This window comes from Cupressus sempervirens, chromosome 2, assembly GCF_028749045.1.
Source record: "Cupressus sempervirens isolate cs-2001-9-10 chromosome 2, ASM2874904v1, whole genome shotgun sequence".
NCBI lineage: Eukaryota > Viridiplantae > Streptophyta > Pinopsida > Cupressales > Cupressaceae > Cupressus > Cupressus sempervirens.
In genome coordinates this window covers 775,232,824-775,256,654 of record NC_143119.1, presented here as the reverse complement: position 1 = coordinate 775,256,654, position 23,831 = coordinate 775,232,824, and the positions used below count along the sequence as shown (strand labels likewise).

The 23,831-nt window shown below is 37.8% G+C and overlaps 1 protein-coding gene across 2 annotated transcripts in view; it reads right to left on the bottom strand.

Moving 5' to 3' along the window:
- LOC149575767 (translocon at the outer membrane of chloroplasts 64-like) overlaps positions 1-23,831 on the bottom strand; it is a 147,492-nt gene that overhangs the window by 13,929 nt on the left and 109,732 nt on the right. For both annotated transcript variants that reach the window (XR_016360230.1, XM_089815553.1), the window contains exons 8-9: positions 23,224-23,358; positions 22,818-23,018 (exon numbers count right to left, since the gene is read on the bottom strand). Coding sequence is in view for 1 of the 2 variants with exons in the window: in XM_089815553.1 (XP_089671679.1) it covers positions 22,818-23,018; positions 23,224-23,358 (336 nt within the window). In the remaining variant the exon portion in view is untranslated. The remainder of the gene's footprint in view (positions 1-22,817; positions 23,019-23,223; positions 23,359-23,831) is intronic.

Here is a 23,831-nt window from a genome sequence, read left to right as displayed (position 1 = left end):
TGATTTTTCATGCGATTGTCGTCAATATTTTAGTCATTTCCAATTCCTAACAGGCACAAGGAAATAACTCATACCTGACCAACCGCTTGGTGTCCTCACTTATGAACAAGCAGAAAATACCAATAACAAGCAACAGCTTGAAGAAGTGTGCACCACCATTGACAAACTCTCCAACTTTTTCGGGTGAGATATAACTTTTTGACAATTAAAGACTATGCCACCATACTTTTTGGGCATTTAACTTCACCGATGTTCACTGTCAACTCACCAGGAATTTAGTTTTTTCGGCAACAGAATGACTTTTCTTGGCTAAAAATATTAAGGACCCTTTTGAAAGCTATTAGAAATTATAAATCAAAAGAACCAAATATATTTGGCTTAATAAGTACAAACAAATTCTGCTAGACAAAACAACTAAGAGAAAACTTGCAATTCAAGAGTTAGGAGGATACGTTAAAAGACTTCTACCCCAGAAGGTATTTTTGAAACTGAATTTCAATAATGTGTTTCAAAGGAATCTGAGTATTGGGGATGTGTTCTCGTCCTAAGCAAATAGGAAGATTCACAAAATTATGGAAGATCTCTTTTACTGGGTATTTAAACTAACAATGAATTTGAATGAGGCTATAATCTCTGGTTTGGGTACTGTTGTGAGTTTTTCACACCATCGCTTCATTAAAGATGGGGACCCCCTCTTTTCGCTTAGCAGTAGTAATGATCTTAGTTGGTAACAGTAATTTCAAGTCTACAAGTCTAAGTGATGAGTTCAAGCAACTTTGGCTTGCTAGGGGAGTCAAGTCAGTCAGGGATATGAATGAATTCGGTCAAGCTAGTCAAGTATGTGAAGTTAAAATCAGGTAATTTACAATGAAATGAGTCAGAATCCTTAGAAAATACTTGTTCTAAAATCAAACTTGATTTGTAAAGTAAAGAAAAGTTGTGGGAGATAACACTAATGGAGGTGTGTTGATTCTTGAAATTTGGCTTAGTTTGGAGCTTTTTAAGGTCTCCCAAAATCTAAAATCCTTATTATAGCTCCTATGAACCTGAAACCACTCTATCATCCTGATAGTATTTATATAAAATATAACTTAAAAGTATGCAAATGTAACTTATACTTAAATGTTACATTTTCTATAAATTATTTTGCCGTACAAGCTGAAGAAATTGCCTGCAAAATGAAAATCCTGACACGGCAGAATCTGCCTCCTGTCAAGATTCTCAATCTCAAGGATCTCAGTATTTCACACTCTTATTAGACCAAAATCATGACATCTCCAGATTTTTGCACAAGCCCGAGGGCAATCCAAGGTGAAGTTTCAACTCCAAATCAATAAGGATGAAGAAAATTCAAGATCAAAGATGAAATCAACCAAAATCTTGGAGATAGGTGATTGAAAAATGAAGATGAATGTGGATTGAAATCATATGTTAATGCATACTTCCCAGACTCTCTAAGACTATCTTAGGCTTGACAAGTTCCAAGTCAAGTCACCTGGGCTGAGTCATAGTGACCTGTGACTCCAAAAACTCAGCCTAGGCAAAAATCCCCCAAAACCTAGTTTTTGTCAAGTTCTGCAACTTTTTATTGAGCCCTATGTCAAGTCAGCCTTACCAAATCCACACCAAGTCAGAGTTCGGGAACTATAAATTGATGAACTTTAAGTAAATCGAAGATGCAAATCAGATTGAAAATCATGAAGAGTGACCCTTGAGAGCTTCTTGAAGCTTGAATTGACAAGATGAAACAGGCCAAAGAGGAGTAATCCTGACAACTAAATTTCCACCTTCTTCATAAGCTCAAATCTCTGCCCTAATTAAGACGGATTCTAAGTGACTATAAGACTAAACTCTAATGTAAAATCAATGAAAAGGGATAATGGAGTGGAGAAATGGCAATGAATAAAGGGGAAAGTATGATCTATCAAATGCAAAACCATGCCAAAAATCCAATGAAAATCTGAACAAAACAAGATGAAATCGTCAAAACAAAACAGGAGAGTCGACTTCGCAAGATTCTCAATCAATAGAATCTTGGTATTTTGCCCCCCTTGCAAAATCTCGACAATTCAAAATCTCTGCCCAGGCATAATGCCATAAAAATTCTTAACTCCAAGTTGAACAAATGATGAAATTGAAGACTAGATAATCAAAACAAAACAGGAAAAGTCGACTTCACAAGATTCTCAATCAATAGAATCTTGGAATTTTGCCTCCCTTGCAAAATCTCAACAATTCAAAATCTCTGCCCAAGCATAACGCCATTTCAATAAAAATTCTCAACTCCAAGTTGAACATAATGGTGAAATTGAAGACTAGAGGCAAAATTTGTGAAGTCTTGAAGAGGTAAGATCAGAATTTTGGGAGAAAAGGATGGATTGAAAACAAATCAACTTGGCAACAGTCAACTATAAATACAGATCTCTGCCAAAACTATGATGTTAAAGCATGTAGTGAAGGTTAGAAATGTTGAATCCAGTGATAGCTACGAGACAGATCCTCACATAAGTCTGTCCATCTCTAAATATTTTGGTCTCTTATCTTCCTGAGTTAATGCATCTATGCAGTTCGTATTTTGGCTCCTTCTATTCTGTCACTGTCGTCCCAGTTTATTCATTCACATCAACAGTTTTTTTGGCACTTCATATGTCGTGTGCACATGTTCCATTTCATAGTGATGTAGCATCAATTAATGTTTAGTTATTTGGTGACTTGGCAGTCAACTTATTTTATTCGTGTCTTGGCTATTGTTATCATTTCTCTTTTATTGTTTATCATCATGTATTTATTCACTTCTTCAGTTACTCGTCGCCACGTCACTAACAGCTCTTGGTCATTCACCATCGGGAAAATTTACTTTGTCACGGCAATCATTTTGTCTTCAGCGACAGTTCTTTGTCATCTATCGTCTTTGCTTTTCATCAAATGGAGTTTTTAGCTAATATGATCAGAGGCATTGCAAGCAACTATCTTCAAATACTACAGTGAGATTTGTGTGCTTAAGAGATTGAATAATGGAGCTTTGTGTGCTTAAGAGATTGAATATTTATGAATATCGGTTCTGGACAATTTGTTTTGAGTATCGAATGCTTTATGTTCAGAATTTTTGTATTTAAGGTCGTGAGTGTATACAACTCCATTTTAATACATGCATCTTATTAATCTTTCTTTATGGTTTATAAGAATTCTGAAACTTTCTTAAATACTTAAGACTTTGATCAATATGTGATCATAGAGGTTGCAGAACCTGAAGTGGCAGAGTTATTACAATGATGTTTCGAAATTCAATAAAGATATTTTTGTTGGCGGGCAGGGTTGTTTCTCTTTGTGAGGTTTTTCCCAAGATAACTATTGTGTCCTCTGTATTTGTTTTAATAAATATTTTCTTATATGCTACTGGTAAATATTCAATATCGTATCAGAGCCAAGTTAAGAAATTTGATCCGGAACCAGAAGCATCTTAATTTGTACTCCTTGTTTCTACTTTTTCTAGTTATGTTCAGTTCGTGAAATATGGTGAATGGGCTGAAAGTTGAAGATAGGTTAGATATTTCCTCAAATTTTGGTTCTTGGAAGCCCAAGGTTCTTATTGCTCTTGATGCAAAGCCATCTGATGAAACTGAAAGTACTTGATGACAGAAAAAAAAAAGATTATGGCTAAAAAGATCATGATTGACTCTGTTAAGGATCATTTGATTCATGTTATTTCAAAATTAGAATCAACCAAAGAGATGTTCAAGACTCTTAAGGTTTTGTATAAGTTTAATAATACCAGTAGAGTTCTTGCATTGAGGTGTCAACTGCTGTATATAAAAATGGAAAGGGGTGACTATGTTGTCAGAATTGAAGGATCGACTCAGTGCAATTGTTGGGACATTCTCAGATAAAAATCTTGTCATGCTTGCTATGAAAAGACTTCCCCATTCTTGGGAATCCTTTATTCAGGGCAATACTGGAAGAGATGAGCTTCCAAAATTTGACAGGTCAAGCGCAGATTGTATTTAAGAGGAAGGCAGATTAAAAACAAGTTTAAATGGTTGTAGAAATCATCACGAAGATGATTGTGTTCTTGCAGCTCACACTTTAAAAGGGAAAGGGAAGAAAGGAAGCTTCGAGAGTTTCAGAGATAATAACTTTGAATCTACCCCCAACTCCAAGAGAGGAAAAAGGGATTATTCCAAAATTTAGTGCTTCAGATGTGACCAGTATGGGCACATTGCAAGAGATTTTTATACTAGGCCAAAGACTCAAGCAACTGCACCAATTGCTGTAAACCCCTCTCTTCAAGAGAGACCAGGTGAGGATTCTGATGGATTCTTATTTATTTCTGCACTTTCTAGCAATATTCCTACAAACAGCGATACATGGCCTATTGACAGTAGTGCATCTCATCATATCACTAGTTACAAAGAACATCTCATTAATTTGAAGGAAAAAGATTATCATCTTCAAGTCAGAATTGGTGATGATGCAAGTTATTTAGTGAAGGGTGCTGGTTCTAATTCATTTAATTTAGATTCCGGAATTCCTCTTCATTTTAGTGATGTATTATTTGTTCCTGGAATAAACAGGAATCTGATTTCCATATCAGCTCTAGAAGACAACAAAGGATATAATGTTGCTTTTGCTGATGGCAAGGTCCTAGCGTGGAAAAGGAACTGCAGTATCCATTCAGCTCGTCAAATTGGAGTTCACCATGATAGTCTCTACAAGCTTTCATCCCATTCCATGCATGCTCTGGCACTTAATACTTCAAACTTAAATGAACTTTGGCACAAGAGGTTTGGAAATCAAAATTTCAGAACTTTATCCTCTATGGAAAAGGCTATAGTTGGTCTTCTAAAGTTGAACCAAAATCATGAAGGGATTTGCAAGGGATGCGCTCTAGGTGAGAACATTGAAAGCCTTTTTCATGGCAGTGAAAGTAGAGCTACAGATACTCGAGAATTAATACATTCAAATTTATGTGCTCCAACATCTGTTGCTTCTCTTAATGGTTTTGGTATTATGTTGCATTGATAGATGATTATTGTCCGAAGAGCTGGATTTTTTTTCTTAAGTCTAAAGAGTCTAATGAGGTTCTGTCCTAGGTCAAGGAAATCAAAGCTCTTGTTGAAAATTTATCCAACAAGAAAATTAAGATTTTATGGTTTGATGATAGAGGTGAATATGTCTCTGGTATATTTCATGACTACTGTGTTGAAATTGGGATCAAGAGAGAGTTTTGTGTTTTCTATAATCCTCAAAAAATGTAGTTGAAAGAAAGAGCAGGACATTTATCGAGGAAACAAAGGCAATGATTCATTATCAAAGCCTTCAAACCTTTCCATGGGCTGAGGCATGCAAAACTGCAGTTAATATGTAAAATCGTAGTCTTCATCAGGTTCTTGACGCCATGACCCCTGAAGAAAGCTTTTACATGTATCACACCAGACATTAGTTACTCGAGAATTTTTGGATGTCCAGTTTACATTCACATTCCAAAAGAGAAAAGATCAAAATTAGAACCTTTAGGAAGGAAAGGTAACTTTGTTTGATATAGTGATTCCTTAAAAGCTTTCAGGATTTATATTCTAAGTCAAACATATTGAATTAAGTAGGGATGCTACTTTTGATGAAGGTGTAGCTTGCAAGATTTCCAATGAATCTAACATTGAAAATGATGGGGAAGATTTTGAGGACTCTCAAGATACAAAGATGGCTGACCCAAATCCACCCTTTGTGATTCAGAGGGAGAATGTATATTTAAATGATTCAGCTGATCCTATAGATTCTATTGATATTTCAGCAGGTCTTACTACTTTTTCAGTAAACAAGAAAAGACCATTGTGGGCCAAGAAAAGCCCACCAATCGACAGGTTGAAGAAATGGTGGTTTGTCGAAGGGCTACAGCCAGCACTTTGAAAGAAGATGAAACTAGTACCTCCGACATCATACATTGAGGCATATAACCGAGCAATGCACTTAGAAAGCAAACAGAAAACAGGGAAAATGAAGAAGAACAAATCTTCCGATTCGGAAGACTCATCCTCTGAAAGCGACGAGGACGAATCGAATAAAAAGATTCGAGCATTACAAAAAGATATGCTGCATATGATGAAAGAATTAAAAAAATGGAAGAAAAACAAAGAACGGGAACTATGGTGTAGGAGGAAGGCCATACAAAGGGTGCTTGCCCCAAGAACCAATTTTGCGATATCTGCCAAATTGCCAACCATTCCACCAAAGAATGTCCCTTCAATATGAAAATAAAAAGTCACTAGCAAGTGCTACTGACGCAAGAAGTGCCCACCTCAAGAACCGCGGGAACAAATATAAACAATAACATAGAAACTTCAAGAGAGTATCAAAACAACAACTAACGCAAAAGAGGAAGCAACAACAATAACGGGGGCCACAGCTGAATCTAATATGATCCAACCAAACGGCCAATGATACAATGTCACATGTGCAATAATGGGGCTACTTCGCCAGAGATTGTACCACAAAGGAACACCACAACTATTGTGCAAATGGTGTGGTCCTAGAGACCATGATGACTCAAAATGCACCAAGCCCAAGGTGAACCTATTAACTATAGAAAGACGCAAGGAAGAAGTATTAGCAGTCACCCGCGCACAAGCGAAAAAGGTGACATACCCAGATCCTTAAGAGGAAAAGAGAAGGATGCACTAGGCAAAAGCAAAAATAGAAGAGAAAATGATGGCCAAAAGAATGCAAATGAATGACACCACGAGTACCTCAAGGAGGACCCAAGCAGAACAGAACATTGTACGATAGGTAATGCAAGCTGAGGTTCATATGAAATTAGACGACCTTCTTCTTGCACTGCCAGAACTAAGAACAACAATCCTAAACATGACACCATCCCCAAAGACAGTGTATGAGCCAAGGAAGAACACCCAAGGTCAAAGCGAAGCCCCCACGACAGACCCAATGTTACTTGCACTACTGAGCACAAGAAGAGACCCTAATGTGGTAGTGATGAGTATCCTCAAAACCATCCCAACGAATCCATTGTGGATGGAGGGTCTAGCATAAATGTTTTACCAGAGGAAACGTGGAAGAAGTTAGGACAACCAACTCCATGGCTGCCTACATTCCAACTACTTAGCACCAATCAACACGGAATGAAACCATCAAGACTTTAATGGTGCAGACTGTAACAATAGGGAAACTACCCTTCCTACTTGACCTTGTGATCATTCTACTGAAAAAGAATGGTTACAACGCCATCCTCAGAAGGGGCTCGCTAGTACAGGCAAATGTGAAATATGATTGAAAAAAGGAACACTTTTTCGATAGAAAGAGGGGGTTGTAGGTTTATAATTGACCTACACACCCAAATGGTGGGAGAAGAAATGACGTCCTTGTCGGACTACGAAGGTGAAGAGGGAGATGATAAAGGAAAGAAAAGGATGGAACCTGACGAAGAAGGAATCCTCAAACTAAAAGGAGGATCCAACAAAAACTTGGACTCATTGAATGGCCTACTCCAATGGAAAATGGAGGACTATGAACTCTTCTCAAGTTGTCATATGTTAGGGGTGGAAGAAGGAAATTAGGAGGATGAAAAAGACGAGTTTCCGACAACATACAAAGAATTCAAGGAAGGGGAGGCACCGATTGATGAAACACCCGCACGCACATTCAGGGAAGAGAAACCCATTAAATATGAAGAAACTTCAGTGAAGATTGTGAACTTAGGGGTCGAGGCCAACCCAAAAAACATTTTTGTGGGAGATGATTGGAATCCTATACTGAAAGCGGTAGTATTCAGAATATTCATGGAGTACAAGGATGTTTTTGCATGGACATACAAAGACCTAAAGGGAGTACCACCAGAATTGTGTGAGCACCGGAGCCCACTTATACAAGGAGCGATGTCCATACGGATGCACCATACCGGATGAATAAAAACTATGTTGTCAAGTCAAGGATGAGATTAATTGAATGCTCAATGTAGGCATTATCTTTTGAGTGCAAACAAGTGAGTGGGTGTCTCCAATCGTAATCTCACTAAAAAAGGATACCACTCAAATAAGAATATGCATGGATTTCCATTGTTTGCATGTAGTGACAATTAAGGATCCATTCCCAATACCATACACTGATAGCATTTTGGAGGAAGTGGTCGGGCACGAATTATACTCGTTCACGGATGGATTTTTTGGCTACAATCAAATATCCATCACCAAGGAGGACAAGCTGAAAACAACCTTTGTGGTGGAAGATGGAGTTTACGTCTACAACCAGATGTTGTTCGGTCTGTGCAACGCCCCGTCAACATTTCAAAGGATCATCCTACACATCATTGACAAAATGCCAATCATCAACTTCAAGCCTTCTTGGATGATTGGTCAGCTTTTAGCACGGAGAACAAACACCTGACCACACTCAAGGAGTGTATGGAGAGATGCACGGCTAGCATTAAATGCTAAAAAGTGCAGATTCATGGTACCCAAGGAAAACTTTTGGGACACATCATGTGCAAGGCAGACTTGAAGACAGACTCGGACAAGGTCTGAGTGATACAAGAAATGCCACCTTCTGTAGACGTGACCGAAGTGAAATCATTCTTGGGACACATTGGGTACTACAAGAGATTCATTAAAAAATTTGCCAAAGTGTCTTACCCTCTCAATAGATTGACTTGCAAAGGGGAACCCTACAAGTGGGAAGTTGAACAGGATGAGCCTTCCAAGAGTTGAAAACAAGCCTAGTCACAACACCTATTTTGGCTTACCCAAACTAGGACAAGGAGTTCCACATACATGTTGATGCATCAAATTTCACAATCGGAGAAACACTCACACAGACAGATGATCATGGATTAGAGCACCCGATTTACTTTACAAGTAGACTCTTATCGAAGGCAGAAAAGAACTATAGCACGATGAAGAGGGAAGCTCTTAAAATGGTGAATGTTGTACAAAAGTTCAGGCACTACTTACTAGCAACCCCGTTTGTGTTCTACGTAGACCATCAGGCTTTGTAATATTTGGTGAATAAACCAATCATTCAGGGACAGATGAGTAGATGGTTACTTCTCCTACAGGAATTCATGTTTAAGATTGTAGTACGCCCCGAAAAAAGCCACGCGAGCATAGATCACCTCTATAGAATCAAGTTACGGGAACCACTAGAGGGATTCAATGATGATTTTCCGGACACAATTGTTTTAGATTGTCATACTTCCATCTTGGTACGCAAGTATTAAAGAGTATCTTTTAGTGGGTTAGTACCCTAGAGAAATGCAACCAAAGGAGAGAAGGAAACTCGTACTGAGAAGTTGAACATTCTAGTTGATCAAGGGCTACTATAAAAGATGGGACCTGACCTGATCCTACGGCGATGTGTTCTAGAAGTAGAAACACCGAGAGTATTAAAAGAGGCACACGAAGGGCCAGTAGCAGACATATTGGGCCAAACACAATTGCGCGAAAGATACTTCTCATAGGGTTATGGTGGCCTACTATGCACAACGACGCCAGGGAGTGGACCGTTGGATGTGATACATGTCAGAGAGCCAGGAAGGCACTAAAGAAGGATTTTATGCCTCTAAACCCCTCACAGGTGCAGGAAATTTTTGAACGATGGGGAATGGCCTTTGTCAGATCCCTAAAGGTAAGCAAAGCCTGCAGATACATCGCCATAGCAACGGAGTACCTCACAAAGTGGGTAGAGGCACGAGCCTTACTAGATAACTCTACATTGAGTATGATAAGATTCATCTATGAACAAATCATTACAAGGTATGGCATCCCAATCCACTTAACGAGCAACCAAGGAAGGCACTTTGTCAACCATGTCATTAGATGACTTACGACATTATTTAAAATCTACCATTCCCTTTTGAGCCCATAATACTCAAGAGCGAATGAACAAGCAAAGTCAACAAAGAAAATCTTAGTTTCAGTGATTTATAAATCTTACGGTGTTGAAGGCAAAGATTGGGAAGAGAAGTTGCCATCGGCATTATGGGCTTATCATACCTCCTATAAGGTCACCATAGGACACACCCCATTCCAGTTAATGTATGGTTAGGAGGTCATTGTACCAGTAGAGTTCAATTGAGAACAAGTTGGGAGACATGGAGAGTCTCAGGGAGAGGCTATACAACCTAAATAAGCTCGACAAACGAAGACTAAAAGCACAATGGGCTACAAAGATTTCACAACTTATGCGCAAGGTCTGGCACAAAAAGCATCTGAAAGGAAACAAAACATGTCAAGCCAACTAGTGATGAAATATAATGGGCGTAACGAGATCAATCAAACCCAACAAATTCAAGGTGAAGTGGGTCGAGCCATATAAGATCTGTGAAGTTGGCAATAACGAAGTGATCAAGCTGTGGACATTGGACAAGAAGGAAGTGGTTGACCCAGTAAATGGTTTGAAGTTAAAAATTTACCATCAGAGGAATGAAGTCAATGGAGATAATGACAGTCGGACAAATGATTTAGATAGACTGTAAAATAAAATAAATAATAATAATAAAGTATATATATATATATATTTCACAAGACTATAGGCGTTGTGGGAACTACTTAGTTCATGGGCATTATGATTTTGACATTAGTCGGCGAACAATATATAAAATTGGGAAGATGAGACAATTATTTTAAGTATTTGAGGGATTAATATTTCAGTTTTCAGAAGAATTAACCAATCTCCACATTAGAAACAATTGTGTGAGATTATTTAATAAACTTGTCTAATATTTTACAATTGAAGTCATATATCTCTTGTATAGGGTTACAAAATCACCTTTCTATTGGCAGCAAGAGGAGTTTGTTGGAAAGAATTATGCTTCCACTAGAGCAATAATCATTAAGTCATAAAAAAAAGTCTAAAGAAGTCAGGAGAAAGGCCACATGGTTGTACGGCCACTGCAAGAAGACACATTGTGTGGAATTTTAGGCAAAACACCGTATGGTAATAGCCATACATCTTGGGCGAAACATGAAACACCGTACAGCAAGAACAACACATCGTACAGCTGCAAGAGGAACAAAAGAGATCGTACAAACCATGTTGCCAATGCAAGGAAACACCCCCACACATTGCACCATACAATGGCTAATGCACACAGACACCGCACACTATGCCGTATGGTCACCACAAAAATGCACACCATATGGAATCTTTAGCGGTGAAAGTCGTGTGCCTTTGACAGAAACAAACATCGTACAGTTGAATGTGGCTCGCTCTTCATAAAATTCGGATAAAGACACCGTAGAGCCTTGAGGGGAAGACAATACCATACACCGTATGGTAGTCTAAAGAGACAAACATCAGGAGAACAACACCAAATGGTATTTATAAGGAGCATGTACAAGTAATACAGAGACATTGCACACATTTAAGTCAATCCTTGTCTAGCAGGCAAGCAAATGCAAGTGTGGCAAATAAAGCTTGACGACTACCTACAAAAGGACCGTACAAAAGAAAGAGTCAGTGTACAGTAGCCTTGAACCCTAATGGTTTCTCTTAACCGTTCCTTGGGAATAAGAAGAGTGATCAAATAGTTGGCTTGAAAAAGAGCCTACAAAAATAAATTGGAAGATGATTCAGCTAACAGTAAGAGGATGAATATGATTGTGCAGAGATTACCATCAGGCAAACAAGAAGATTCATGGTAAACTCAAGAAATTAAGTTGGGAAATAAAGGCTTGGCTAATAGATCTAGTGTGCGGCACACTATCTCAGATGGAGAATGAAGCGTTGGTGGAAACTTCTAAAGGCAGAGGATTGAAAAAATCCAACATTCAAGAGGGAGAGCAGTGCTACCTGATGGACTTGGTTAAGAGCGGGCTCATAGGATCGAGCCGAACGTCAAATATTTCATTTCCGCAGGTAGTGATGATGAACGAAACCATGAATAGGAAGGTGTACGATTGAGTAGCAGTATTTGCAAAAGGCATGTACGAATTCATGACGTTGCAGCCAAGACATTTTGTATGCCCCATTACGCCATTGGATTGTTCCTCAATGCTACGACAAGAATGATCCCCATTGACAGGCTGGAGGTCAAGCCTAGCCCACTAGCTCCAGGTGAGCCCCAATTATGCAATGGAAGCATTTAGACACACCAGGCACACAGAAGGCCACAGTCAAAACAAAGCGATTTAGACAAGAGTTAGACATAGCCTCAAAACACAGGAACACAGATAGCGGCAGGCAAGAAATGTCATCCAAAGATACCAGTGAGACGAATGAAGAGGAAGAGGATAGCACGCAAATGGAGGATGACAAGGAGATCAAAATAATCACCGCAACACCGGTACTATTTCCACGGCCTGCTCTCTCCACAACATCTCATTTGGCTCCTGAATGTATGCACATTCCTAGCTTCGGACAGATTACACAGCCCATAGTCATGACTCTCATTATAGTAGCAGCCCAACCAATACCTACTAAGATCTCAAAGCCTATCATCGTTCCAGAGACAGTGGTTACATCACAAAGAGAGTCTCATACATTACCACCTACAACCTTACTGGAAGAGATGATAGACACATGAGGGGTTGATGGAGATACCTGTGCAAATGGAGACCCCTGAGAGTCAAAGGGCACCACAAGTTCGATTAGACGTAGTTATTTTAGACATTGTGGTCACTGTAGATGCTACATTATTAGCCATGCCAGCCACTGAGGATACTAGTAGGGCAAGTAAAACACAAAACTTGAGTGCTTATCTGAGTCAGAGATTTAACATCATGCCAGTAGCGCAAGTATTCAATATTCTCTGGCCTATGAGGGAAGTGCCCAAGGAGGTGTACTCTATAGTTACGCAAGAGAAGGCGAGTCACCCCACTAATACAGATGAGCTCCACCTCCACCACCGACGAATAGCACTATCAAGAGGATGTTACAAGAAGTTGAGACAACGATGGGCACACAGCAGCCCACATCAGGATCATTGACAAACATGGGGGAGGATGTAGAGGCATACTTAGCTGATATGGTGACTCGAGGTTACCAAGTGTTGATTTCTACGCAAGCACGTGCACTAGACACAGTTGTGCAGGAGCTAGAGCATGTTCTATATGCAAGTCGGTTGCCCAGCTGCATTTACAGTATGCTTTGAGGCATGAGGGTGGCCTAATACAGAGACTTAGAAGATGAGACAGGAGTTGATTGCTAGAGAGCCAATAGTAGAGAGTCGAGTAGAGAACCTTGCTAGAGAGATAGTGCAGGTGTATTGAGACGCCTACTATGCTTTATGGAGAAGTCAGGTAGATCAAGTAGTAGCAGAGAAGGCTAGGAAGGAAACAACTACCTAATTAGGCAGTAGAAGCAAGTTTGGCTACACAACAATCTGCTTGGGAGTCGAAACAGGTAGCACTCATTGCCCAGTTGGAGGCAGTTAAATAGGAAAAGGAATCAGAGAGGACAACATTCTTATCTCAGCTTGAAGAAGCAAAGCAAGCAAACAATTGGCTACAAGGAGTCGAAAGCAAAAGAGTTGGAGCTTGGGAATATAGCAAAGATGATGAAGACAGCTTTAGAGAACAAGATGTAGGCTGAAGCAGATCTAAAGACACGGACCCAACAGGTGCACGAGTTATGAGCAAAGTTGCACCCTCCTGCCTAGTCATGTTTTGATGTACTTAGTGGTCTCCATTTTGTCGTTCAGAGACGACTCTTCTTTTTGGGGGGGATGATGTTATTGACAAAAGTATAACAAAGCCGACAAGCTTAGTTAGTACCCGAAAGGTTGTGCGATGGTTGAGTCCCCCCTTCGGAATATATATGTATATCATTCTATTGAACTAGGGATGGGCATTATGGTTGTAATTGTTACTGTATGTTCTGCTTATATGAATACAATACTACCTTATGTTGTGCTCCATTCTAGTATATGAATGCAATAAGTCTCTGTTTAGCCTGTGCAGTAAACAGTGGATGCTGGCCAGAAGCCTTTGGCTGGCTTCCGGCCAGCATCCGCAGGGCATTCGGACGCATCCAAAATCCGTCTCCTTCTGCCTCTATATCCAGCTATCCATGGGACAAATCAGTAACTTAGAATAAAGGCACTTTTCTTGGTAGGCTGGGTTGTTTCCCTCTTTGAAACGGGTTTTTCCCAAAATAGCTATTGTGTTCTCTGCATTTGTTTTAATGAATATTTTCTTATATGCTTCTGGTAAATATTCAGCAAGAAAGGGCTGGAAGGGCAGCTTGAAATCAAGGTAAAATTAGGAATAATCCTAAAATAAAGTGGGATTCCGACCCTTCCCTAGATTCGTGGTGGGTTTGGATGATGAGAACATAACATTGCCCCTATTCCTTAAAGACAGATCATACATCATGAATAAATTAAGGTCTCGAATCTTGACATAAAGAGGAATCTGCACACTGTGGAGATTTTCAAACTTGAGAATCCTAAATGTTGGCCCCCGGTTCTTGGACAGATTTAACATCTTTTGGCATTAGAGCAGTTAGAAAAAGAACTTCGAGGTGAAAACCAATATCATCCCTCCATAATGAATTGTGATCTGAATATGAGAGCATAAATATCAGATCACTGAATGTGAAAGACTTGTAAATTAAGGATAAAATCATTACAAGTATCAAACAATGAGGGAAGGATTTTGTTTAATTGAAGAAGGAACGAAAGTTTGAAATGAAGTTCCCTTCGATCCGTGTCCTAAGGCTGGTTGGAATCTGACCATGCCTTCAACAGCTTGTGTCCAAGACACCTCCAATCTCGTAAAGTTATAGATGCCCAATGCAATCTTGAAACTAATCTACCTTTCATAAAATTCAATTTTTTCAAATAAATGCATGTCACAGTGGTTTAAAATTGGGCTTAAAGTAGTAATTTTCAAGTTCATTCAAACTACTTGAACTGATAATTTGAGGATGAGAATCAATAAGTTTCATATCTATTTCTAAGGCTCAATACAATTTCCTTTTGTTTTTGCAAGCTAAATATGGAGCAAGGAGATCTTTGAACAACAAAGAGATGTAGCAAGACCAAGTTCAAGACTTTGAACAAGGAGGTGATTAGAGATCAGGAACAAGGCAAAGATGCTCAAGGAAAAGAAAGATAATACTCAAAGTTGCAAGTGCAAATTAAAAGAACAAGAGTGCGCTTCTCAATTCAGCTATGTGCATTTTGTTTGCATCAAAATGACCTTTCAAGCTGAAAGAAAGCTGTCAAAAGATCATGAATAAAATTGCAAGCCCGGGTAGCTAAAAAAAAGAAGGGAAGAAGAGATTGTATGGAATTTGAAAAGGATGCAGAGGAAAAAAAGATAAAATAAGGAGCTCAACAAAATATGATAGAGGGCATGTAGTAATAGAAGGAAATAAAATCATAAAATCAATGAAAATGAAATAAACATAATCCAATAATATTATATGTGTGTGTGTGTACACACACACACACACACACATATATATAATGAAAGAGAGAATAAATAGAAACTATCTAATATCATAATACCCTCCCTTAATGGTCAATCTATCTTCAAAAAACAGAAATTCACATGTCCTTAAAAAGTGTAAAAGGCAGCCTCAACTTGATCAAAGAGGTCTACATGTTCTACAATGTTGGCCTATGGCTGGGATCCAAGCCGCTTCCACCGATCAGAAGCAATGTGAGTCCTGCATTCTTGGATCACATGACCAAATTTGTGGCAATAGTTGCACCAGATTTCTTCTTCCTGGAGCTATTTTGAGACTAAGTAGATGACTGAGATGAGTTGTTATCCTTGTGAAAGGATAGCGCTGAAAATGTTTGTTCAAAGAAGGACGACGGAGCACTTATACCAAACTATTGTTTCCAACGACTATGTTGTAGAAGTTTGGTACACAAATCTGAGAACTTCAGGTCAACATTAGTTACAGTAATGTTGAGCGTCTCAATAAAGTGCTCATAGGATGGTGGTAGACTTTTCAGAGTAATGACCACCATACCCTCTTCCTCCATTGTACGGCCAATGGCCTCAAGCTGATCTCTGATGTCCTTATTCTATAGAAGATGTTCTTATAAAGATGTGCTCATCAATAATAATAGAGAATAGTTGATTCTTTAGAAAGAACGCTCTGCTTTTGTCTGATGTCTCGTGGAGTGGTGCATTTGCACCTTAGGGTTTACTCCAGTCCTAGTCTACAATTTTGTTTTTGGGTAGATCGGAGTCGAATAAACAGATTGGTAATTACCAATCCAAGTGAATTTTTGTTGACCGTTGATCCGATGGGTTGAATCTACGATGGCGATTTGATTCCAAGTGACTTTTTGGTTGGGTGCGAGACTTTCTACAAAATGCCCTAGAACGATGACACGTGGCTAAGGGCGACTAACTTTTGGGAAGTTTTTGGTCGAGCACAAGACTACCCACTGGGTGTTCTGGAAAGCTAGCACGTGGCTAATTGTGGATCACGTCATCACAACTAAAGTTAAAGGTTTGTGTTAACTGAAGCAGTAATGGATTTTTTTTGCTACTTCACAACCCTGTTAAAACAGTTGGCGACAAAAGGATTGATCATAAGGCCATAAGAAATGCTTATGTCAATATCCTGGAGTGGGTAAACGAAGAAAGAACAGGTTGCAAAACTGACAAGCAATTGCAAAATTCAGTGAAGTGTTGAGGAAGTAGATGAGCTGGGAATTTGTATAAAAACTCGGTGGCATTTCTGATGCAAGGTTGGGAGTTATAATTAGTAATTTTGTGCAAGTGGATCCACGAATTACAGTCTAATTTTTAATAGTTTTAGAGTTTCTTGATTGCATGTACAGACTAATGGATTGAAATACTCATTTTTGTGTTGGGTCCTTATTGGTCGTGTTATTACAGTATTATTCCATTCAGATTGCAAGTTTGTAGGTGTTTATTTAAGTAGGTTTTGAAATTCATTTGCAAATATTCTATGTGTTGGTCCAATTTTGAACATCTTTGCAAGAATGGCTCCCCCATGAGTTTTTTATGGTTTATGAAGGAAATGGGGGTGGAGCCAGCGTACATAATGAAAATAGCTTTTTTGGGGCCCTGGAGAGTTGGTTAAGGAATTCAAATGGCATGCCCTAGGCAAGTCATTGATCCTTGGTTAGGCGATCACAGTATTGGCAGGAAGGTTTTGGGGTTTGAATGTGAAGGATACTTCAAACCAAGAGTTGTAGGAGGGGTGAGTGTTATGACTATATGCCAAAGGAGAAGGTCTCATAACAAGTTTTGTTGAGGGAATGATCAAGAAAGACTAAGAAATGAAGTTGGCAAGTCAGCTTGCACAGGCATTTGGCAAAGGAAGAAGCTAAAATCATTGGTGTAATTAGGTAGTGAGTAGTTCAAGGATAGAATAGAGATCCTCTAGAGATTAGGGCACTAAAGGAGACCCTAATAGGCTAAGAGAAAACTTGAGTAAGTCCTTGAGAAAGTAAGGCCTAAGGAAGTAAACTACCTAACATTACACCATGGAGATCCTTCAGTGTTTTCTAGATCTTTGCAGCTATCTTGCCGAGAGGCACTTGAGGCAGCTGATCGTCAGAACTCAAAGCTAAATAAGCATAACCGCTTCACGATTACACTCGTCAAACTTCTCTTGAGTAGCATCGACTGTGGTAGGATAGAGCTCGATACCCAAGACAAGTGCCTAAAGGCGACAGTACTCGAAGATCGTCATCATTCTTTGTTTCCAAGATGTTGTAATTTTTTTCATTGTAACACTGACTACCTTCCAGCATAAGACTAGTGAGAGTGGCCATTGCATGGATTGCAATGAAAAAGTGTGAAAAACACTGAGTTGGCACGAACTTTGAGGCGGATTGATGAAACCCAAAAATTTGAAGAGGCACTTGGATAAAAGCTCATAAAACTTAGAATGAATCTGTTGTCAGATTTTGATTCCATTGGCTCAAAAATTGAGGCACGGAAAACAATGCACCCAAAAAAAATGAGACTAACCTAGTTGAGATCTGCAAAAACCCACTGGGAATATGCAAAAAATTTGTTTATTTGACACGGGAATCAAGGGTTTTCAAAATAATCTAGATCGAACTTAAAAACTCGAAAATTTTTGCAAAGTTCTTGAACAGAGGGCAGATTTGAAAAAACCGGAAGATTTTGCATAAAGAAAATTGCAAAAAAAATTGGACACTGAATCCCTAGTCAAGTTTGGAGGAGAAAAAGATGCAATTTTTTAACACATTCGGGGAAATATTTCAAAAAATTTTAACTTTTAATTTTTAATAAAAAAAATTAAAAAATTTTAAAGAGGCCAAGAATTTGCTTTGATACCATATTATGGTAAAATAATGATTGTGTTATTAAACAAAGATCATGAATGATCTATATATACAGGAGACAAGAGAATGTTTCTATAACGAACAAGAGAGAAGAAATAGAAACATTCTTGTAGAGTCAAAAAGAAAGTTTCCATAACGAACAGGAGTTCAGGGAAACATTACAAAAAGAGTGACCAATAGAAAAATGCAGAAGAGAGAATAAATAGAAACTACCTAATAACATAATACATACACATAACATATACCAGAAAATTGGGCTAGAATCATCCATGAACTAGACCATAGTTGGGAAACTCGCCAAAGCCAAAAACTCGCCAAGGCCTAAAAATAAGATTTGGCAAAAACTCAGCCAGTTTTCTGTAAAAACTTGGGAACTTAAAAATTTACTTAAATTTAATTAGAAATGCTTTTTTTTCGCAAAACTCAATGAGAAGGTGCATCCAATGACTCAATAAATGAGAACGCAAAAGAAACAAGCTTAGTCTAGATATATTTAAACATAAAGTGGGTACAATTGCATTCTCGTGAGGAATGTTGATGACTGGAAGCAAAATAGTAAATAATTTATAAAAAACTAAAACTATATACATCATTACAATTAAATATTCCTCTTCTCATCTCTAGTAAAAACTAAGGATGAGGTAGAACAAGAGGGACTAGTCCTAGAAATATGCACTAGCATAATTATGCCTCCTTGCTCGGTATGTTTGAAGACTGACTTAGTATGTGGCCCATCCCCCATCCTACATGTAGCTTTGCCTCTATCCTCTCCTAGCACTAGCATTGACTACTCATTCAACTCAATACCATTTAGTGTAAAATCAAATCCATTCCCATCCTCCATAGCCTACATCTCCATATCATAGATGTCATCCTTCTCAAAAAGCGCCTCAAATCCGCTTCAAATCTATAGAAATCAGTTTGCAAGTGTTGAGAAGACTATTTTCCCCCTCTTAGCAATATACAAGTTGAGAAATGAGAAAGGAAATTAATTTAGGTTGCTCTTTTGTCTTTAGTGTAATTATAAAACTATGACCAAGTTTTTAACTAAAACTCGCTGAGCTTTTGGCAAAAACATGGTGAGCTTTTTGCGCTAGTAAAAGTTTTAAAAACTCGCCAAGCCAGAAAACTCTGCCAGTTTTTGCAACTCGGAGAGTAATCTGCCAGTAGTACATCTATGAACTAGATGACTTAGCGAATCTAGCAATTAGGACCATTATGGGCAAAGAAAGCGAACTATGATCTCTGTTTTTTGCGGCGAGCTATTGGAAAGATTGGACATTGTTACTGCCAATATGGTAGACCAGGCGTTCCAAGTACAGTATATAATGGACTATTCATATGGACATTGATATCAATTACAATCTACAAACATTATAATATTATTGTATTACTAGAATGAGCAATACACAGAATATGGGAAATTATCTCTTTATTAATTGTACCAATCAAGTTACATACCAATACCAATGATAACCAAAATTACCATTCAGTCTATTCCATCTGTGTACTAAATATAGTGCTCGGGTTGGTTAATAAAACCAACGAACACAACCTTTGGTACAAACTTCTCCTAATGACTACTTAATTGCTTTATTATGAAAATACCCTCTACAGACATTGCAGTATGGAATGTTGTTAAAAACTTCATGATTTTGTATCCTAGAGATTACATGGATGCGGGTGTTAGTAATCTCCGGGTGGAGACAGTTAAAAGGTCTCTGTTAATCGTCAAGAATCCTCAGCTCTTTGAAGCGAGGAAGAATGAATTTATCCTGAGTGTGAATTTCCTAATGAAATGGCTCCAGCTTAAACCTACCACTGGGAATCGTTGGCGGGAAGAATATATGTATGTGCTAGGGTATGAGGCCACTGCAGATATGTCAAATATCAATATTGAAACCAACTAGGAAAGGGAACATGGGTGCTTCAAATGACAATATGGTAGGTGCTGATGGTGCTGGCCCATCAAGCTCTAGGACCACCTATGTGGATGTGAGCTTACTTAAGGAATAGGCCTGATTGCATGGTTAATTTTAAGATTGTGACATAAAGTATAGCCCTAATTTGTGAAGTTTCGGTAAATTCTAAGTTTCAGATCTGAGATAATACCTTAATGTTCTTTCTGTTCTGATCTTCTTATGTATCTGACCTTAAAATAAAATGATAATATTAATTATCCTTCTGAAAATATGTTTATCACAGCAAGTATTTGATTTGAGGCAGAGTTACTTAGAGGAGCGGACTTGTATTCCAATGTGTGTCCTTTAACTACAACAATACACTCCTTATATACCATAACCAAAAGGCATGTCACCTAAAGGGACATGACCCTATCTAGGTTGGCCCACAACACTTTCTCAAGATCGGAGCTTAGTGAAGAATTTCATGTTAACAAACATGACTAGATTAGTTAATGTTTAATGCTAACCAATAATCATTATCAAGGATCGTTGATCATGCCTATTGAAAGGGTGATGTATTAATAGCCATTAAAATTGTATTCAATGAGAGAAGATGATTGCGCGGTCTGCACAGTCAGACCAGTATGAGAATCTAAGTTATAGTATTAACATTATTTATATCATATATAGGGCAGCACGCTCTTATATTGGTCATTACATCAGTAGGAAGGATTGCAGCTTATTATTTAAGGTATGGACTTCGTGCATACTATGCATTACTCTAATGTATCAGACCCCTAATATATTTTCTGGTAGGTTGGCACCAATTAAGCAATAAAAAGTCTACAGAATATTTTGATAGTGAGGCCTATTTTGTTAATTTCTCAAAATGAACAGTGATTTCATAGACATTTTACAATACAGATGACTAATATGAAAATTATAATTATACACTTTGAAGGAGCCGTATGTTGTGTTTGAATGATCCATTCTCTATCAGTAAATGAATATATTCAATTTTAGTTTCTGTGATTTTAGATATTTTCTGGATGTTAAGCTAAAACTGCTAAGTTGAGGGTTTTAAATTGGGTATATTGAATCATATGTATGTAATTCCTATACAAGGCATATTTATAACAGGTATACGAATTATACAAGTACAGGATGTATACCATTTTCTAACCCTCAATTTAATCTCTCAATGGATCATGACTGAACTATGGATAGGCGGATAGGGTATCCTGAATATTTCGTAAGCTAGACTTAAATAGGACTGCTGATAGGAACGTATTTCCTATATTTGGATGGGAAATATTCAGTACTTCAGTCTTCATTGGCATTTAGATAAGGTCTCATGAATCTGTGCATATTTGAATTCTTCAGTTATTGGAAGCTTTGTAGCTTTCTTGGAAATATGTCTCTTACTTTCTCACTTTTTACTTTCTTCTTCTGATAGAGGAATGTTGAAAGTAGTTATGATGTATTAATAAGAAGGTAAAGGGTTTGAAAATGGAAAGTTCTGTCATACTTGAAATTAGAAGATTGATAAGGCTTTTGCTTATATATTCCTGCTGCGGTTAACAATTAATTAGTTGTTTCTGATACTATGGAATACCATTATTGTAGCAAGATAAGTATTGTTACAGGCTGGTATTGATTAATCTATTAATTACTTACCAGCAACGTAAGTAACGTTAAAACTGATGTGAGCATCTCATCTGCTTGTATTTGTTTAATGAGCTGGGGCTAACATGACTTCGGTAAAACGTGCATGCTTTGAGTTTCGTGGCTCTAATCCCTTTGGTAAGGTAGTCTTTGTATTTATGGCAACTGCATGGTCAAGATCCTCAGATGAACCATATAGCACAATTGGCTCAGAAGACACTCAGGAAAACTGAAGGTGTATTTAGACAGAGAGTATTGAAGAGTTGGAAAAAGATGGATCTGTAATGTAATTACATTGTGTCGTATTTTATTGTCACACAATGTAAAAGGTGGACACTTCTAATCCTCAACAATACCCCATTCTTGCAAATGGGATGTTTAAAATGTGATGTTTCTAAGAAGATGTAAATTAATTTAAATAGGAGACTCTGCAGCAATACACCATGTGTGTAAAACGGGATTTTTGTAAGGAGATGCAACTTTAAGAATCTTTTCTATTGCTCTCAGGGATAGACTGGAGGTTTTCTCCACCCAGCTCTTTCCCACCAATGCCCCAAGTAAGCTGGGTTGTAAAATAGATTTAATATTAATAAATAATTCGGCCATGGCCTATTACTTATCAAAAAAAAAAAACTAGGTACACAATAAAAAAATGTAGTATACTTACATATTGATTATTAAATGTAGTCTAGAATATTAGATAGATAAGTATGAATGAGAGTGATAGAAAATAAATGCAAACTAGGGTAACTGCATGATAGGTTTGGTGCCTCTATGCCATTGGTTGTTTAATTTCATAGTGGCCCTTAATAATCAACAATGAAACACTTGGGTGAAAAACAGGACTCAATCTCGGAATCACTAATGAAGTACCAATTTTAATAAACGTCACGGAAAAACAATTACATCTATGTGTTTTCACAGTTTCATCCAATAAATTGATTCTACTTTTAAATGAAAATATGTCAATAAAAATGAACTGCTAGCTAGACTACCTTTTCTTTGTAGTTCTCTGCTGCATCTATTTGACTACCACCAGCAATTGAGGATTGTTTATTTGATGCAATCTCAGCTTGTTCCTGAAGAGAAGGATGAAGATCCTTAATGGTATCTAGTAAAAACCTGTCTGCTCCATGCCTCGCTATTAATGACACTGCTAAGGGGCATCCTTCATGCTTCCCCAAAGGTATGGTGGCCTGCAATCATATCCAGATTCAAACATCATCCGTATTTTGTAGTTCAATTACATCTTCGCTAATGGCATATGAAATTAAATGAAACTTCCAATACGTAGTTGCTGATTTATACAAAATATACTATTCACTACTCAAGGCTAGCATACAGGTATTCTCTGTCTGTGTTCTCAATTTGTTCAGTTTATTCGTCATTACAAATTTATACCTGACAGCATCCGGACATGCCAGAGATGCTCAATACTGAGAATGCCCTAGAACGGAACTCTTCCAATTGTCTATTCTTTGACCTGAGCTTGGGAGGTAAAATGGGGACAGTGGGAATTACCAATATTCCATCATCCTGTAAAATGAATATTAGTAATCACCTTAAGATGTACGAGCAATTCTACATGATTTAAAGTTACTATAACTATAAGTGAGAGAAAAATGGAGCTTATAAACTGCAACTCTTAGGAAACAAGTAAACAGTATAAAGTTTGATTTATTTTTATTGTGGAACATGTTGATAATGTCTAATGTTCCAGTATGCCTTTTCCTTAAAATGTATATTTGCATATATCAAATTCAAAGATACGTTAATAACCAATATTTCCCCAAAAATATTAACTGAATATTCATCGAACATTATAACACCAGAGAAAATGGAAAGAGTAGAATGCACAAAACAATTATAACAAAAACTTTGCCAGAAAAGATTGCATGAACACCATTTTCCAGTACTTCTAATACAGGCACAAATCACAACAGAAGATATAATGCACAAATGACAACAGAAGCACAAATACAGGTTATGATACCAAATGAGTAAGTTTT